Genomic DNA, 15,662 nt, shown 5'->3' on the forward strand with positions numbered 1-15,662 from the left:
AACTTAGTTTATTCAGCTAGCTAACTTGGTACAGTATTCTTCTGTGAAAGCCGCCCAGGGGACCGTATCCTATGACGCCATAGCTAACTAGCATGCTAGCATCCAATAACACACGGTTTAGCACCAATACTTGGTTACAACAAACTACCAATGGATCATTCATGTCCGTGTCTAGTTCCAATACAACTACGTAGCTAGCTAACTTTACACTAATCAAATCGTTCCGTTGAAATGTATTTAGTTGCTACAGTACTGCTAGCTGGTCCTCTGTAGCTCAGCTGGTAGAGCACGGCGCTTGTAACGCCAAGGTAGTGGGTTCGATCCCCGGGACCACCCATACACAAAAATGTATGCACGCACGACTGTAAGTCGCTTTGGATAAAAGCGTCTGCTAAATGGCATATTATTATTATTATTATTATTATTATTATTATTATTATTATAGTTGGCCAGCTAGCAGTGGCTGCGGTGTTGCTACCCGCTAGCTAGCTAGCTTTAATGGTCCAGGTAGTGGGTTAGCTAGCTAGCCTCATGCTTCACCGGGCTCAGCCGAATACACTACAATACTTACCTACAATATCTACCTACAATAACTACCTGGATAAACTACCTACAATACCTACCTACAATCTAAGAAGAATCTCAAATATAAAATATATTTTCATTTGTTGAACACTTATTTGGTTACTACATGATTCCATATGTGTTATTTCATAGTTTTGATGTCTTCACTATTATTCTACAATGTAGAAAATAGTAAAAATAAAGAAATCCCCTGGAATGAGTAGGTGTGTCCAAATTTTGACTGTTAATGTAAATTGGCCTGAAAATCTCTGACATGACTTGAAAACGGCAGTCTAGCAATGATCAACAACTAACTTGACAGAGCTTGAAGAATTGTTGATATAATAATGTGCAAATATTGTACAATCCAGGTGCGCAAAGCTCTTAGAGACTTACCCAGAAAGACTCACAGCTGTAATTGCTACCAAAGGTGATTCTAGCATGTATTGACTCAAGGGTGTAAATACTTATGTAAATGAAATATTTCTCTATTTCATTTTCAACAAATGTGCAACATTTTTGAAAAAAAATAATTCAAAAACAATATCATTATGGGATATTGGGTTTAGATGGGTGAGAATAAAAATCAATTTAATTTACATTTTACATTTTTAGTCATTTAGCAGACGCTCTTCTCCAGAGCGACTTACAGTTAGCGAGTGCATACATTTTTTATTTCAGGCTGTAACACAACAAAAGGGGTATGAGTACTTTCTGAAGGTATTTTTTTAATCAATCCCTCTACCCTCCTACTCTAAACAATCCCTCTACCACCTGACTATTCCCTATTTAGGACACTACCCTTGCATCCCAGATGGTACCTCATTCCCTATGTAATGCTCTACTTTTGACCAGGGCCCCATAGGCTTCAGTTAAATTGCACAGAATTAGATATTGTTATTGTTGCGCTTATAAAGTTATAGTATGAATATATTACGGTTCATTGTTATTGTTGAGCTTTAAAAGTAATAGTATGAATATATTACGGTTCATTGTTATTGTTGAGCTTAGGAAGTTATAGCATGAATATATTACGGTTCATTGTTATTGTTGAGCTTTAAAAGTAATAGTATGAATATATTACGGTTCATTGTTATTGTTGAGCTGAGTTGTCAACTAAACTGGATTTTGGCATCCATGGATCATAATGTAGTCTGGCCTCCCACTACTAAAAGGGTCGCAGACAGTATGAAAGGCTTTTAATGTCTGTGTCCCAAATGGCACCCTATTCCATATATAGTGCACTACTTTTGACCGGAGCTCAATGGGTCCTGGTCAAAGGTAGTGCACTACATACACTGAGTGTACAAACATTAGGAATGCCTTTCTAATGTTGAGTTGCACCCCTTCAGAACAGCCTCAATTCGTCGGGGCGTGGACTCTACAAGGTGGTCGAAAGCGTTCCACAGGGATGCTGGCACCATGTTGACTCCAATGCTTCCCACAGTTGTGTCAAGTTGGCTGGATGTCCTTTTTGGTGGTGGACCATTCTTGATACACACGGTAAACTGTTGAGCGTGGAAAAACCCAGCAGAGTTGCAGTTCTTGACACACTCAAACCAATGCGCCCGGCACCTACTACCACACCCCGTTCGAAGGACCTTAAATCTTTTGTCTTGCCAATTCAACCTACACAATCCATGTCTCAATTGTCTCCAGGCTTAAAAATCCTTCTTTAACCTGTCTCCTCCCTTCCATCTACACTGATTGACGTGGATTTAACAGGTGCCATGGATATAAGGGATCATAGCTTTCACCTGGATTCACCTGGTCAGTCTATTTCATGGAAAGCGTTCCTAATGTTTTGTACACTCAGTATAGTAATAGGGTGCCATCTATAATACGATTTCTGTCCAGATGCATTTCCTCTACGGTCATATCAGATATTATTATTGGAGTATGGTTTCCTCCTATACTCTGCTCTTAAACACATGATCTTGAGCCAACTGAGAGACCTGAGCCCTAGGACCATACGTCGGGACTACCGGCCGTGGTGACTCCTTGCTGTCCCCAGTCCGCCTGGCCTTGCTGCTATTCCAGTTTCAACTGTTCTGCCTGCGGTTATGGAACCCCTACCTGTCCCAGACCTGCTGTTTTCAACTCTTAATGATCGGCTATGAAAAGCCAACTGAGATTTATTCCTGATTATTATTTGACCATGCTTGTCACTTATGAACATTTTTGAACATCTTGGCATGGTTCTGTTATAATCTCCACCCGGCACAGCCAGAAGAGGACTGGCCACCCCTCATAGCCTGGTTCCTCTCTAGGTTTCTTCCTAGGTTTTGCCTTTCTAGGGAGTTTTTCCTAGCCACCGTGCTTCTACACCTGCATTACTAGCTGTTTGGGGTTTTAGGCTGGGTTTCTGTACAGCACTTCGAGATATTAGCTGATGTAAGAAGGGCTATATAAAATAAAATTGATTGATTGATTGATCTGATCTGAAGGGGTCAGATTGAATTTATTGCTTTGACCTACGTCATCCAAATCATATGATAATGTTACACATTTGTAAGTGCTTAAGATCCCGGACTGCATCTTTAATCTGCTTTGAATCAGGATCGGTTTTGCAAAGCCCCTTTACCCATAACATATTTCTTTATTTCCTTCCTTTTGTCTGTCCCAGGGTTAATTCGTCTTCAGGAGCTGATCAAAGCTCCGTCCAGGTACAGCATCAAGATTAAGATTCGCCAGCTACCAACGGAGAGTAAAGATGCCCGGCCTTTACTGAAGGAGATGAAGAAGGGGAAAGAGTTCTACGTCATCTTCGACTGTTCCTACCAGACCTCCGCAGACGTACTCAAACAGGTGAGGAAAAGTTCCCCCCATTTCTCTTCTCCATACACTTCCTCCCCTTTCCTCTCACTTCCTTTTCTCTCCTCTCCTCTTCTCTCCTTTCCTCTCCTCTCCTCTCCTCTCCTCTCCTCTCCTCTCCTCTCCTCTCCTCTCCTCTCCTCTCCTCTCCTCTCCTCTCCTCTCCTCTCCTCTCCTCTCCTCTCCTCTCCTTTCCTTTCCTTTCCTTTCCTCCTTCCTCTCCTTTCATCTCCTTTCCTCTCCTTTCCTCTCCCTTCCTTTCCTCTCCTCTCCTCTCCTCTCCTTTCCTCTCCTTTCCTTTCCTCTCCTTTCCTCTCCTTTCATTTCCTCTCCTTTCCTCTCCTTTCCTTTCCTCTCCCTTCCTTTCCTTTCCTCTCCTCTCCTCTCCTCTCCTCTCCTCTCCTCTCCTCTCCTCTCCTCTCCTCTCCTCTCCTCTCCTCTCCTCTCCTCTCCTCTCCTCTCCTCTCCTCTCCTCTCCTCTCCTCTCCTCTCCTCTCCCTCCCCTCCTTTCCTTTCCTTTCCTTTCCTCTCCTCTCCTTTCCTCTCCCTGCCTCTCCTTTCCTTTCATCTCCTTTCCTCTCCCTTCTTATCCTCTCCTCTATTCTACTTTCCTCTCCTCTCCTTGCCTCTCCCTTCCTCTCCCTACCTATCCCTTCCTCTCCATTCCTCTCCTTTCCTCTCCCTTCCTCTCCTTTCCTCTCCTTTCTTCTCCCTTCCTCTCATTTCCTCTCCCTTCCTCTTCCTCTCCTTCCTCTCCTATCCTTTCCTCTCCCTTCCTCTTCCTCTCCTTCCTCTCCTTTCCTCTCCCTTCCTCTCCATTCTGCTCCTTCCCTCTCCCGTCCTCTTTTTCCCTCTAATTTCCTCTCCTTTTCTCTCCTTTCATCTCCTTTCCTCTCCTTGCCTCTCCCTTCCTCTCCCTTCCTCTCCTTTCCTCTCGCTTCCTCTCCTTTCCTCTCCTTTTCTCTCCCTTCATCTCCTTTCCTCTACTTTCCTCTCCCTTTCTCTCCTTTACTCTCATTTCCTCTCCTTTCCTCTCCTTTCCTTTCCTCTCCCTTCCTCTCCTTTCCGCTCCTTTCCTCTCCTTTCCTCTCCCTTCCTCTCCTTTCCTCTCCCGTCCTCTTTTTTCCTCTAATTTCCTCTCCTTTCATCTCCTTTCCTCTACTTTCCTCTTCCTTCCTCTCCCCTCCTCTCCTTTCCTCTCCCTTCCTCTGCCTCTCCTTTCCTCTCCCTTCCTCTCCTTTCCTTTCCGCTCCTTTCCGCTCTTTTCCACTCCCTTCCTCATCTTCTCCTTTCCTCTTCTTTCCTCTCCCTTCCTCTCCTTTCCTCTCCTTTCCTCTCCTTTCCTCTCATTTCCTCTACTTTCCTCTACTTTCCTCTCCCTTTCCTTTCCTTTCCTTTCCTTTCCTTTCCTTTCCTTTCCTTTCCTTTCCTTTCCTTTCCTTTCCTTTCCTTTCCTTTCCTTTCCTTTCCTTTCCTTTCCTTTCCTCTCCTCTCCTCTCCTCTCCTCTCCTCTCATCTCCTCTCCTCTCCTCTCCTCTCCTCTCCTCTCCTCTCCTCTCCTCTCCTTTCCTTTCTGCTCCTTTCCTCTCCCTTCCTCTCCTCTCCTTTCCACTCCCTTCATCTAATTTCCTCTACTTTCCTCTCCCTTTCTCTCCTTTCCTCTCCTTTCCTCTCCTTTCCTCCCCTCTCCTCTCCTCTCCTCTCCTTTCCTCTTCCTTTCTCTCCCTTCCTCTCCTTCCCTCTTTCTTCCTCTCCTTTCCTCTCCTTTCCTCTCCTTTCCTCTCCTTTTGTCTCTTTTCCTCTTAAACACAATTCCAGTTTGATTTTGTGGCCAGACAGATTAGTCGATTTTCTATCCCCTGCAAAATCCTATGTTCATTTCCAAAGCCAAACCGAGCTTGTTTCTATTCAAACACACACATTTAAAACCAGTGGCTGTAAAACAGATTAATGGAAACGCCACACGAATGTATACCAATCGAGACATGTATTACTCATTCAGTAAATGCACAGCAAGCATACCAAACAAAATGACCCCTGCTAGAAATGGAGGAAGTGTGTAATTTGCAGTGGGCCCAGGGTATGGCTATAGTTATGAATGGATAGAGTTTAAGCTAGTATATGTGATTTGTGCTGGCTTGGGCAGAACACTAGTTGTGTGAGCTGAGCTCTGGCTCTCTCTTCGTCCCAAATAGCACTCTATTTCCTATATAGTATACTTCTTTTGACCAAAGCCCTATGGGTCTTGGTCAAAAGTAGTACACTATATCGGGAATAGGGTGCTATTTGGGACTCAATCTCTCTGTCTCTCCTCTACAGATCATGTCCATGGGAATGATGACTGAATACTACCACTTCTTCTTCACTACTCTGGTAAGAACATTGTTTTATTACTCTGAATCAGGCCGTATGTCTAAACAGCATACGGTGTTCTAATCGTAAGACAACTTAGCAAAAAAAAAAAAAAAAAAAAACATATCTTTTTCAGGACCCTGTCTTTCAAAGATAATTAGTAAAAATCCAAATAACTTCACAGATCTTCATTGTAAAGGGTTTAAACCACTGTTTCCCATGCTTGTTCAATGAACCATAAACAATTAATGAACATGACCTGCGGAATGGTCGTTAAGACACTAACAGCTTACAGACGGTAGGCAATTAAGGTCACAGTTATGAAAACTTAGAACACTAAAGAGGCCTTTCCACTGACTCTGAAAAACACTAAAAGAAAGATGCCCAGGGTCCCTGCTCATCTGCGTGAACGTGCCTTAGGCATGCTGCAAGGAGGCATGAGGACTGCAGATGTGGCCAGGGCAATAAATTGCAATGTCCGTACTGTGAGAAGCCTAAGACAGCGCTACAGGGAGACAGGACGGACAGCAGACCACGTGTAACAACACCTGCACAGGATCGGTACATCCGAAGATCACACCTGCGGGACAGGTACAGGATGGCAACAACAACTGCCTGAGTTACACCAAGAACGCACAATCCCTCCATCAGTGCTCAGACTGTCCGCAATAGGCTGAGAGAGGCTGGACTGAGGGCTTGTAGGCCTGTTGTAAGGCAGGTCCTCACCAGACTTCACCGGCAACAACGTCGCCTATGGGCACAAACCAACCGTCGCTGGACCAGACAGGACTGGCAAAAAGTGCTCTTCACTGACGAGTCGTAGTTTTGTCTCACCAGGGGTGATGGTCGGATTCGCATTTATCGTCGAAGGAATGAGCGTTACACCGAGGCCTGTACTCTGGAGCGGGATCGATTTGGAGGTGGAGGGTCTGTCATAGTCTGGGGGGGTGTGTCACAGCATCATCGGACTGAGCTTGTTGTCATTGCAGGCAATCTCAACGCTGTGCGTTACAGGGAAGACATCCTCCTCCCTCATGTGGTACCCTTCCTGCAGGCTCATCCTGACATGACCCTCCAGCATGACAATGCCACCATCCTGACGTGACCCTCCAGCATGACAATGCCACCAGCCATACTGCTCGTTCTGTGCATGATTTCCTGCAAGACAGGAATGTCAGTGTTCTGCCATGGCATGCGAAGAGCCCGGATCTCAATCCCATTGAGCACGTCTGGGACCTGTTGGATCGGAGGGTGAGGGCTAGGGCCATTCCCCTCAGAAATGTCCTGGAACTTGCAGGTGCCTTGGTGGAAGAGTGGGGTATGATCTCACAGCAAGAACTGGCAAATCTGGTGCAGTCCATGAGGAGGAGATGCACTGCAGTACTTAATGCAGCTGGTGGCCACACCAGATACTGACTGTTACTTTTGATTTTGACCCCCCATAACATAACAAGATTGTTGAATCTTGTTATGTTAATACAAAATATTTACACATGTTAAGTTTGCATAAAATAAACGCAGTTGACAGTGAGAGGACGTTTATTTTTTTGCTGAGTTTACATACTATTTAGAACGTACTGTTTAGTCAAAACGAATGCAGTAAGTAACAAATAGCAGAGTACTATGCACCTCCTACTGAGAATGTGTGTCTAATGTGCAATTGCATTGATTCCCGCCATTGGTTCATTTTGGTACAGCACGTCCCCTAAGCTGATTATCAGTAATCGTCAAACACGTGGGTTTCGAAATATGATTCTCTTCCTCAATAGTGTGCAGAGAATTCTACTAGATGAAAAGCCTAAATGAGTATGACATACTGGCATTGAAAGCATACAACATTTTAGAAATGTCACATACTATAAAACGTAAATTTTTTCACATACCCAAAATGCCTACAATTTAGAACTCAAGCACGGGTATTCGGACACGGCCTATAAGCATAATATAAAGACTGTTTATGAACTCAGTTCAAACCGAACAGGTGTGTTGAAATCTGATGGAATAGTAATGTGTGTACTTTTCTCAAATGCCATGGTATTTCATATGACATTATTCTCCCATTGTTTTGAGTCTCTCTGAGTATATCCTTTGAAAGGTCAATTGTTTTGAGGATTACAGGTAGGGGTGAAAGCTTAATCGTTTTGAGGATTATAGGTAGGGGTGAAAGGTCAATCGTTTTGAGGATTATAGGTAGAGTCTGGAGTTTACCCTGACCACGTTATTTGAACTTGTGACCCCTGACTGACCACGTAAAAAATAACTCCAGGTGTTTTCTCCCTCCTCAGGACCTGTTTGCTCTGGACCTGGAGCCGTACCGGTACAGCGGTGTGAATATGACCGGGTTCCGCCTCCTCAACATAGACAACCCCCAGGTCGCCTCCGTGGTCGACAAGTGGTCCATGGAGCGCCAGCAGGCCCCGCCCAAACCAGAGACTGGCATGCTGGATGGCATGATGACGGTACGTTGGCCAAAAGTTGACAAAGGTTTATGTGACCCAAATTTTGTCAAGAAGTATTTAATTTAATGTATGCAATATGCAGGAGACTATTCTACCAGTTGATATTTACTATCCTCTGTCAGGAGACTATTCTACCAGTTGATATTTACTATCCTCTGTCAGGAGACTATTCTACCAGTTGATATTTACTATCCTCTGTCAGGAGACTATTCTACCAGTTGATATTTACTATCCTCTGTCAGGAGACTATTCTACCAGTTGATATTTACTATCCTCTGTCAGGAGACTATTCTACCAGTTGACATTTACTATCCTCTGTCAGGAGACTATTCTACCAGTTGATATTTACTATCCTCTGTCAGGAGACTATTCTACCAGTTGATATTTACTATCCTCTGTCAGGAGACTATTCTACCAGTTGACATTTACTATCCTCTGTCAGGAGACTATTCTACCAGTTGATATTTACTACCCTCTGTCCATCTCAAACACTATCCCTCTTAGTCCTTCTAGTCCTCCTAGTCCTCCTAACCCTCCTGGTCCTCCTACCCTCCTAGTCCTCCTATCCCTCCTAGTCCTCCTAACCCTCCTAGTCCTCCTAGTCCTCCTATCACTCCTAGTCCTCCTAATCCTCCTATCCCTCCTAGTCCTCCTAGTCCTCCTAACCCTCCTAATCCTCCTAGTCCTCCTACCCTCCTAACCCTCCTGGTCCTCCTAACCCTCCTAGTCCTCCTACCCTCCTAACCCTCCTAGTTCTCCTACCCTCCTAACCCTCCTAGTCCTCCTATCCCTCCTAGTCCTCCTAGTCCTCCTAACCCTCCTAGTCCTCCTACCCTCCTAACCCTCCTAGTCCTCCTATCCCTCCTAGTCCTCCTAGTCCTCCTAACCCTCCTAGTCCTCCTACCCTCCTAATTCTCCTAACCCTCCTGGTCCTCCTAACCCTCTTAGTCCTCCTACCCTCCTAACCCTCCTAGTCCTCCTACCCTCCTAACCCTCCTGGTCCTCCTAACCCTCCTAGTCCTCCTACCCTCCTAACCCTCCTGGTCCTCCTAACCCTCCTAGTCCTCCTATCCCTCCTAATCCTCCTAGTCCTCCTTACCCTCCTAGTCCTCCTACCCTCCTAACCCTCTTAGTCCTCCTATCCCTCCTATCACTCCTAGTCCTCCTAATCCTCCTATCCCTCCTAGTCCTCCTAGTCCTCCTAACCCTCCTAATCCTCCTAGTCCTCCTACCCTCCTAACCCTCCTGGTCCTCCTAACCCTCCTAGTCCTCCTACCCTCCTAACCCTCCTAGTTCTCCTACCCTCCTAACCCTCCTAGTCCTCCTATCCCTCCTAGTCCTCCTAGTCCTCCTAACCCTCCTAGTCCTCCTACCCTCCTAACCCTCCTAGTCCTCCTATCCCTCCTAGTCCTCCTAGTCCTCCTAACCCTCCTAGTCCTCCTACCCTCCTAATTCTCCTAACCCTCCTGGTCCTCCTAACCCTCTTAGTCCTCCTACCCTCCTAACCCTCCTAGTCCTCCTACCCTCCTAACCCTCCTGGTCCTCCTAACCCTCCTAGTCCTCCTACCCTCCTAACCCTCCTGGTCCTCCTAACCCTCCTAGTCCTCCTATCCCTCCTAATCCTCCTAGTCCTCCTAATCCTCCTAGTCCTCCTTACCCTCCTAGTCCTCCTACCCTCCTAACCCTCTTAGTCCTCCTATCCCTCCTAGTCCTCCTAGTCCTCCTAACCCTCCTAGTCCTCCTACCCTCCTAATTCTCCTAACCCTCCTGGTCCTCCTAACCCTCCTAGTCCTCCTACCCTCCTAACCCTCCTAGTCCTCCTAACCCTCCTAGTCCTCCTACCCTCCTAATTCTCCTAGGCCTCCTACCCTCCTAACCCTCCTGGTCCTCCTAACCCTCCTAGTCCTCCTACCCTCCTAACCCTCCTGGTCCTCCTAACCCTCCTAGTCCTCCTATCCCTCCTAGTCCTCCTAGTCCTCCTAACCCTCCTAGTCCTCCTACCCTCCTAACCCTCCTAGTCCTCCTATCCCTTCTAGTCCTCCTAGTCCTCCTAACCCTCCTAGTCCTCCTACCCTCCTAATTCTCCTAACCCTCCTGGTCCTCCTAACCCTCCTAGTCCTCCTACCCTCCTAACCCTCCTAGTCCTCCTACCCTCCTAACCCTCCTGGTCCTCCTAACCATCCTAGTCCTCCTACCCTCCTAACCCTCCTAGTCCTCCTACCCTCCTAACCCTCCTAGTCCTCCTATCCCTCCTAGTCCTCCTAGTCCTCCTAACCCTCCTAGTCCTCCTACCCTCCTAACCCTCCTAGTCCTCCTATCCCTCCTAGTCCTCCTAACCCTCCTAATCCTCCTACCCTCCTAATTCTCCTAACCCTCCCGGTCCTCCTAACCCTCCTAGTCCTCCTACCCTCCTAACCCTCCAAGTCCTCCTACCCTCCTAACTCTCCTGGTCCTCCTAACCCTCCTAGTCCTCCTACCCTCCTAACCCTCCTAGTCCTCCTACCCTCCTAACCCTCCTAGTCCTCCTACCCTCCTAACCCTCCTAGTCCTCCTATCCCTCCTAGTCCTCCTAGTCCTCCTAACCCTCCTAGTCCTCCTACCCTCCTAACCCTCCTAGTCCTCCTATCCCTCCTAGTCCTCCTAGTCCTCCTAACCCTCCTAATCCTCCTACCCTCCTAATTCTCCTAACCCTCCCGGTCCTCCTAACCCTCCTAGTCCTCCTACCCTCCCAACCCTCCTAGTCCTCCTACCCTCCTAACCCTCTTGGTCCTCCTAATCCTCCTATCCCTCCTAACCCTCCTAGTCCTCCTACCCTCCTAACCCTCCTAGTCCCAACTAGGTACCACACCAGAACAACTGAGCTAATTGATTAGTTCAGTGATTGACTAAATTCAACACACCAGGTTTTCCAGGTTGGTTACAGTGCCTTCAGAAAGTATTCATACCCCTTGACTTTTCCCACATTTTGTTGTGTTACAGCCTGAATTTAAAATGGATTAAATTTAGATTTTGTGTCACTGGCCTACACACAATACCTCATAATGTAAAAGTGGAATTATGTTTTATTTCTGCTTTTCATGTTTAATTAATTTGTAAAAATGTCTAGTCTTGACTAAATATGTGTTCAACCCCTTTATTATGGCAAGCCTAAATAAGTTCAGGAGTAAACATTTTCTTAACAAGTCACATAATAAGTTGCATGGACTCACTCTGTGTGCAATAATAGTGTTTAACATGATTTTTGAATGACCACCTCATCTCTGTACGCCACACATACATTATCTGTAAGGTCTTTCAGTCGAGCAGTGAATTTCAAACACAGATTCAACCACAAAGAGCAGGGAGGTTTTCCAATGCCTGTCAAAGAAGGGCACAAAACATGCATCCTGTTTGCAATACGTCACTAAAGTAAAACTGCAAAAACTGTGGCAAAGAAATTAGCTTTTCGTCCTGAATACAAAGCGTTATGTTTGGGGCAAATCAAACACAACACTGAGTACCACTCTTCCTAGTTTCAAGCATAATTACATTTTTAGTCATTTAGCAGACGCTCTTCTCCAGAGCGACTTACATTATCTTTTTTTTTCATACTGGCCCCCTGTGGGAATTGAACCCACAACCCTGGCGTTGCAAACACCATGCTCTACATCCCTGCCGGCCATTCCCTCCCCTACCCTGGACCAATTGTGCGCCGCCCCATGGGTCTCCCGGTCATGGACGGCTACGACAGAGCCTGGATTCGAACCAGGATCTCTAGTGGCACAGCTAGCACTGCGATGCAGTGCCATAGACCACTGCGCCACTCGGGAGACTAATGGTGGCTGCATCATGTTATGGGTATGCTTGTCATTGGCAAGGACTAGGGAGTTTTTCAGGATAAAAAGAAACTGAATAAGCTAAGCACAGGCAAAATCCTAGAGGAAAACCTGGTTCAGTCTGCTTTCCAACAGACACTGGGAGACAAATTCCCCTTTCAGCAGGACAATAACCTAAAACACAAGGCCAAATATATATTGGAGTTGCTTACCAAGACTACATTGAATGTTCCTGAGTGGCCTAGTTACAGTTTTGACTTAAATCAGCTTGAAAATATATGGCAAGACTTGAAAATGGCTGTCTAGCAATGATTAACAAGAAACTTGACAGAGTTTGAATACTTTTTTAAAGAAAAATGTGTCAATATTGTACAATCCAGGTGTGCAAAGCTCTTAGAGACTTACCCAGAAAGACTCACAGCTGTAATCGCTGCCAAAGGTGATTCTAACATATTGACTCACAGGTGTGAATACTTATGTGAATTAGATATTTCTGTATTTCATTTTCATTCAAATTGAAAAAAATCTACAAACATATTTTCACTTTGTCATTATGGGGCATTGTGTGTAGACGGGTGAGAAAAACAATCTATGTAATCCCTTTTTCATTCAGGCTGTAACACAACAAACTGTGGAATAAATCAAGGGGCATGAATACTTTCTGAAGGCATAAAATCAAAAACATGAAGTGCCTGTGGGCCTCCAGGTCCAGGGTTGCCTACTCCTGCCATAGACTATTGAGATAAATTATATCCAACTTTTTTTTTAACACATCTCTTCCAGACCGAGGCAGCGTTGATGTATGATGCTGTGTACATGGTGGCAGCAGCCTCCCAGCTCTACTCTCAGATCACTGTCAGCTCACTGCAGTGCCACAGACACAAACCCTGGCGCTTCGGAGCGCGATTCATGAACATGTTCAAAGAGGTGAGTGAGGCAAGCCACTTTACAAAGGAGTATTCCCCCTATCCCTCACTCCATCCTCTTTCCCACCTCCCCTCCTCCCTCACTCCCTCCTCTTTCCCACCTCCCCTCCTCCCTCACTCCCTCTTCTTTCCCACCTCCCCTCCTCCCTCACTCCCTCCTCTTTCCCACCTCCCCTCCTCCCTCACTCCCTCCTCTTTCCCACCTCCCCTCCCCTCCTCCCTCACTCCCTCCTCTTTCCCACCTCCCCTCCTCCCTCACTCCCTCCTCTTTCCCACCTCCCCTCCTCCCTCACTCCCTCCTCTTTCCCACCTCCCCTCCTCCCTCACTCCCTCCTCTTTCCCTCCTCACTTGACCCTTCACTCTATTCTTTCTCACCTCCCCTTATGCCAGCAGCATACCACCCTGCATCCCACTGCTGGCTTGTCTCTGAAGCTAAACAGGGTTGGTCCTGGTCGGTCCCTGGATGGGAGACCAGATGCTGCCGGAAGTGATGTTGGAGGGTCAGTAGGGGGCAGTCTTTCCTCTGGTCTAAGGCGATCCCAATGCCCCAGGGCAGTGAAGGGGATATTGCCCTGCGTAGGGTGCCATCTTTCGGATGGGACGTTAAACGGGTATCCTGACTCTCTGTGGTCGTTAAATATCCCATGGCACTTATCGTATGAGTAGGGGTGTTAACCCTGGTGTCATGGCTAAATTCCCAACCTGGCCTCATTCCATCATGGCCACCTAAGCATCCTCCTAATTGGCATATATCACTCTCCACCTGATACAGTTGAAGTCGGAAGTTTACATACACTTAGGTTGGAGTCATTAAAACTTGTTTTTCAACCACTCCACACATTTCTCGTTAACAAACTATAGTTTTGGCAAGTCGGTTAGGACATCTACTTTGTGCATGACACAAGTAATTTTTCCAACAACTGTTTACAGACAGATTATTTCACTCATAATTCACTGTATCACAATTCCAGTGGGTCAGAAATGTACATACACTAAGTTGACTGTGCCTTTAAACAGCTTGGAAAATTCCAGAAAATGATGTAATGTCTTTAGAAGCTTCTTATAGGCTAATTGACATCATTTGAGTGAATTGGAGGTGTACCTGTGGATGTATTTCAAGGCCTACCTTCAAACTCAGTGCTTGACATCATGGGAAAATCAAAAGAACTCAGCCAAGACCTCAGACAAAATAAAGTAGACAGGTACATCCTTGGGAGCAATTTCCAAACGCCTGAAGGTACCAAGTTCATCTGTACAAACAATAGTATGCAAGTATAAACACCATGGGACCACGCAGCCGTCATACCGCTCAGGAAGGAGACGCGTTCTGTCTCCTAGAGATGAACGTACTTTGGTGCGAAAAGTGCAAATAAATCCCAGAACAACAGAAAAGGACCTTGTGAAGATGCTGGAGGAAACAGGTACAAAAGTATCTATATCCACAGTAAAACGAGTCCTATATCGACATAACCTGAAAGGCCGCTCAGCAAGGAAGAAGCCACTGCTCCAAAACCACCATAAAAAAGCCGGAGAAATGCCCTCTGGTCTGATTAAACTAAAATAGAACTGTTTGGCCATAATGACCATCGTTATGTTTGGAGGAAAAAGGGGATGACTTGCAAGCCGAAGAACACCATCCCAACGGTGAAGCACGGGGGTGGCAGCATCATGCTGTGGGGGTGCTTTGCTGCAGGAGGGACTGGTGCACTTCACAAAATAGATGGCATCATGAGGAAGGAAAATTATGTGGATATATTTAAGCAACATCTCAAGACATCAGTCAGGAAGTTAAAGCTTGGTCGCAAATGGGTCTTCCAAATGGACAATGACCCCAAGCATACTTCCGAAGTTGTGGCAAACTGGCTTAAGGACAACAAAGTAAAGGTATTGGAGTAGCCATCACAAAGCCCTGACCTCAATCCTATAGAAAATGTGTGGGCAGAACTGAAAAAGCGTGTGCGAGCAAGGAGGCCTACAAACCTGACTCAGTTACACCAGCTCTGTCAGGAGGAATGGGCCAACATTCACCCAACTTATTGTGGGAAGCTTGTGGAAGGCTACCCGAAACCTTTGACCCAAGTTAAACAATTTAAAGGCAATGCTACCAAAAACTAATTGAGTGTATGTAAACTTCTGACCCACTGGGAATGTGATGAAAGAAATAAAAGCTGAAATAAATAATTCTCTCTACTATTATTCTGACATTTCACATTCTTAAAATAAAGTGGTGATCCTAACTGACCTAAAACAGGGAATTTGTACTAGGATGGAATGGGCCAACATTCACCCAACTTATTGTGGGAAGCTTGTGGAAGGCTACCCGAAACCTTTGACCCAAGTTAAACAATTTAAAGGAAATGGTACCAAATACTAATTGAGTGTATGTACACTTCTGACCCACTGGGAATGTGATGAAAGAAATAAAAAGCTGAAATAAATAATTCTCTCTACTATTATTCGGACATTTCACATTCTTAAAATAAAGTGGTGATCCTAACTGACCTAAAACAGGGAATTTGTACTAGGATTAAATGTCAGGAATTGTGCAAAACTGAGTTTAAACGTATTTGGCTAAGGTGTATGTAAACTTCCAACTTCAACTGTAGCTGTGAGCGTTCTGGCACAAAATGGTTGACGTGCCACACATTGATGAGGTGAGTTTGTGTAAAGCATTTTGAGTACCTCAGTTGGTAGAAAAGCGCTATATAAATCCAATCAATTATTTTCCCTC

General features: G+C 45.7%; 1 protein-coding gene across 1 annotated transcript in view; it reads left to right on the forward strand.

Annotated features, from left to right (window-relative positions):
- The window catches only part of LOC311102044 (glutamate receptor ionotropic, kainate 1-like), a gene marked incomplete at both ends in the record, with an annotated part of 60,838 nt that overhangs the window by 38,845 nt on the left and 6,331 nt on the right, over window positions 1-15,662 (forward strand). The window contains 4 exons of the mRNA XM_084143259.1: window positions 3,191-3,372; window positions 5,698-5,751; window positions 8,016-8,189; window positions 12,788-12,931. Coding sequence (XP_083999385.1) covers window positions 3,191-3,372; window positions 5,698-5,751; window positions 8,016-8,189; window positions 12,788-12,931 — 554 coding nt within the window. The remainder of the gene's footprint in view (window positions 1-3,190; window positions 3,373-5,697; window positions 5,752-8,015; window positions 8,190-12,787; window positions 12,932-15,662) is intronic.

The sequence above is a fragment of the Coregonus lavaretus genome (assembly GCF_964263955.1).
Source record: "Coregonus lavaretus genome assembly, chromosome: 26".
Lineage (NCBI taxonomy): Eukaryota > Metazoa > Chordata > Actinopteri > Salmoniformes > Salmonidae > Coregonus > Coregonus lavaretus.